We start from the raw sequence: 2,824 nt of genomic DNA on the forward strand, positions 1-2,824 counted from the left end.
GGTTAATTTGGAAGACCTTGGCATCGGGGGCCTGGTTAACATCAGATCAGGGGCCACCGGCGCCAAGGTCATCGAGGTCTCCGGAGAGGGTCACGCCAACAAGGCTGACTTTCTCGCGGAGCAGGTCAAGCGAGTCCTCCAGGGGGAGGACGGGACGCGGGTGGACCGGCCGCGGAGAATGGCCGAGGTCCGCCTACGCGGCCTCGACGACTCCCTGGACGTCGAGGAGATAAAGGGGTGGGTAGCGGAGGCTGGACACTGCGGCGTCTCCGATGTGCAGTGCGGTGCGCTGCAGCCGGCCGCCGGAGGCAAGTCCAGCCTGTGGATGCGTCTGCCCCTTGTATCTGCCAGGGAGTTGTCCCAAAAGGGAAAAGTGCGGGTCGGCTAGGTGACGGCCGCGGTGGACCTTCTCGAGGCACGTCCTATGCGCTGCCATAGGTGCCTCGAGAGGGGCCACACGAGGGTGACCTGTCCCAGCGCAGTGGACAGGAGCGGGAGGTGCTACCGGTGCGGTGAGACCGGTCACACCTCCCGCGATTGCCGATCTGCCTCCAAGTGCCCGCTTTGTGCGGACAAGGGCAGACCGGCGACGCACGTGCTGGGCGCAAAGTCTTGCGTCCAGCGGAACGTGCGCGGGAGGCCACCGGGGCGGCGCTCATTGGAGCAGGCGCCTGCAGCCGGTGCCCCCCTCCCGGCCGAAAACCGGCCGATGGAGGAAGGGGAGGAGACGGGGGGCGGCGAAATGGGCGAGAGGCCCCAGCCGCAGCGTCAGCCGGCGCGAAAGGAGAAGGCCCCCAGTACAGAGGCCATGGAGATAGAGGCCCCATCGGACGGGGGGGAAGAGAACTAGCAATGTCTCGCCCCCCTCGTCCGAATCTAAAAGGATATGGCCTGCTCCAGGCCAACGTGAACCACTCTCCACATGCACAGGATCTGCTCCAACAGAGCATGGTGGAGAGGGGGTTCACGTTGGCGATCGTGGCCGAGCCCCACCGCCCCCCAAGAAGCAGCCCATATTGGGCTGTTGGGCAGGCGGGGGACTCGGTCGCGATCCGATGGCGGTCGGTGCCGGGAGGGCCCAGCACGACCCCCATCGAAAGTGGGGAACGGCACGTAGCCGTACAGTGGGGGCCCATCGCGGTCGTGGGGGTTTATTTGAGGCCCACCAGACGCCTTGCCCCGTTCAAGGGCTGGCTATCGGACTTGGGACAGACGGTCCTACATCTGAGTCCGAGGCCGGTCCTCGTGGCCGGGGACTTCAACGCGTGGCACACGAGTTGGGGTTCCCGGCACGACAACGCGAGGGGCAGGGCTCTGGACGAGTGGGCGGCGGCGCACGGGCTGGTCCTAGTGAACGAGGGCCGGACCTCCACCTGTGTGCGGACGCAGGGGGAGTCCATTGTGGATCTCACATGGGCTACCCCCTCGGCCGCGCGCCTGATAACCGAGTGGAGGGTGGAGCGGGACATCGAGACTCTGTCTGATCACCGTTATATAACGGTGGAGCTCGGTGTCCTCTCCCCCGTGCGCCGCCGAGAGGAGACGCGACCGCGATGGGCCCTCCGGACACTCCGCGAGGACGACCTGATGGCCTCGATTGAGGCCGCCTGTTGGGTCCGGGGAAGTTTCCCCGAGACCCGGGAGACAGACCCCCTGCAAGAGGCCGAGTGGATCGGGGCAACACTTACAGCGGCGTGTAACGCTGCGATGCCCCGGTCCAAAGCTCGACCTCAGCGGGCCGTCTACTGGTGGACGGCAGAGATCGCCGACTTGCGTCGACGCGCCGTCCGCCAGCAGAGGAGACTCGCCCGCTGCAGGCGCGGGAGCGAACAGGCGGCCGAACAAGCAAGAGAGGACTATCTTGAAGCCAAGGTAGCCCTCAGGCGGGCCATCAGGGTGGCAAAGGGCAGGGCGTGGACGGAGTTCCTCGACTCCCTTCAGGAGGATCCGTGGGGGCGCCCATACAAAATGGTTCTCAACAAGTTGAGACCATGGGCGCCCCCGCTGACGGAGCGGCTGGACGTGGGATTCGTCCGAAGGGTGGTGCGAGCCCTCTTCCCCAACATTACCGGGGAGGTTGAAGGGCCACCCTTCGAGTCGGGGGAAGACTCCCCCGACTGGGACGACTCCCTGGACGTCCAGCCGGAGGAGCTCCGGAGGGCCGTCAGGAAGGGCCTTAAGGGCAATACAGCCCCGGGTCCTGACGGCCTCCACAAGCGTGTCCACGCTCTGGCCATGGGCGACCTCGCGGAGGAATACGCGCGCACATACAGCGCGTCTGAGGAGAGGAGTCTTCCCCCCGCGGTGGAGGAGTGCCACGTTGGTGCTCCTCCCGAAGGAGGGGAAAGACGCCTCTCTCCCGTCGGCGTATAGGCCAATTTGCCTTCTGGACGAGGTCGGTAAGCTGTTCGAGCGTGTGCTCGTGAACCGCCTCGTCCAGCACCTGTCCCAAGTGGGCCCCGACATTAGCGAGGCCCAATATGGGTTCAGGGAGGGCCTGTCCACGATGGACGCGATCAGGCGCGTCCAGGCCCTCTCTGAAGAGGCGACGTCCCAGGGGGGGGGTGATGTTGGCGGTGTCACTAGACATCTCCAATGCCTTCAACACCCTCCCCTGGGGGCGAATCAGGGAGTCGCTCCGACGCCGCGAGGTACCGCCGTATCTCGCCCGCGTCGTGAGCGACTACCTGAGGGACAGGTGGGTCGAGTATATCGACCAAGGCGGCAGGCGCCGACGGGAGAGATTGCACCGGGGAGTGCCCCAGGGATCGGTTCTCGGACCGTTCTTGTGGAACCTGGGGTACGACTCGGTGCTGCGTGTTCC

General features: G+C 65.9%; 2 protein-coding genes across 2 annotated transcripts; both read left to right on the forward strand.

Annotated features, from left to right (window-relative positions):
* The first annotated feature begins 424 nt into the window (after nt 1–424).
* On the forward strand, nt 425–850 carry LOC105564708 (serine/arginine-rich splicing factor RS2Z32-like). The gene has a single exon (XM_012017307.1). The coding sequence runs from the start codon at nt 425–427 to the stop codon at nt 848–850; it is 426 nt and encodes a 141-aa protein (XP_011872697.1).
* Nucleotides 851–852: 2 nt separating this feature from the next.
* Nucleotides 853–1,872, forward strand: LOC105564714 (the record flags this gene model as incomplete). The annotated part of the gene is made up of 2 exons (XM_012017321.1): nt 853–1,614; nt 1,691–1,872. Coding segments are annotated over exons 1-2 (944 nt in total), but the record flags the coding sequence as incomplete, so codon positions are not given.
* Between the last annotated feature and the right edge of the window lie 952 nt (nt 1,873–2,824).

Source organism: Vollenhovia emeryi, unplaced genomic scaffold, assembly GCF_000949405.1.
Source record: "Vollenhovia emeryi isolate VEMERY1.0 unplaced genomic scaffold, V.emery_V1.0 DF943843.1, whole genome shotgun sequence".
Lineage (NCBI taxonomy): Eukaryota > Metazoa > Arthropoda > Insecta > Hymenoptera > Formicidae > Vollenhovia > Vollenhovia emeryi.

What these genes read in the sequence shown, in the direction of transcription:
- LOC105564708 (XM_012017307.1), top strand. Translation starts at nt 425, where the DNA reads ATGCGCTGCCATAGGTGCCTCGAGAGGGGCCACACGAGGGTGACCTGT.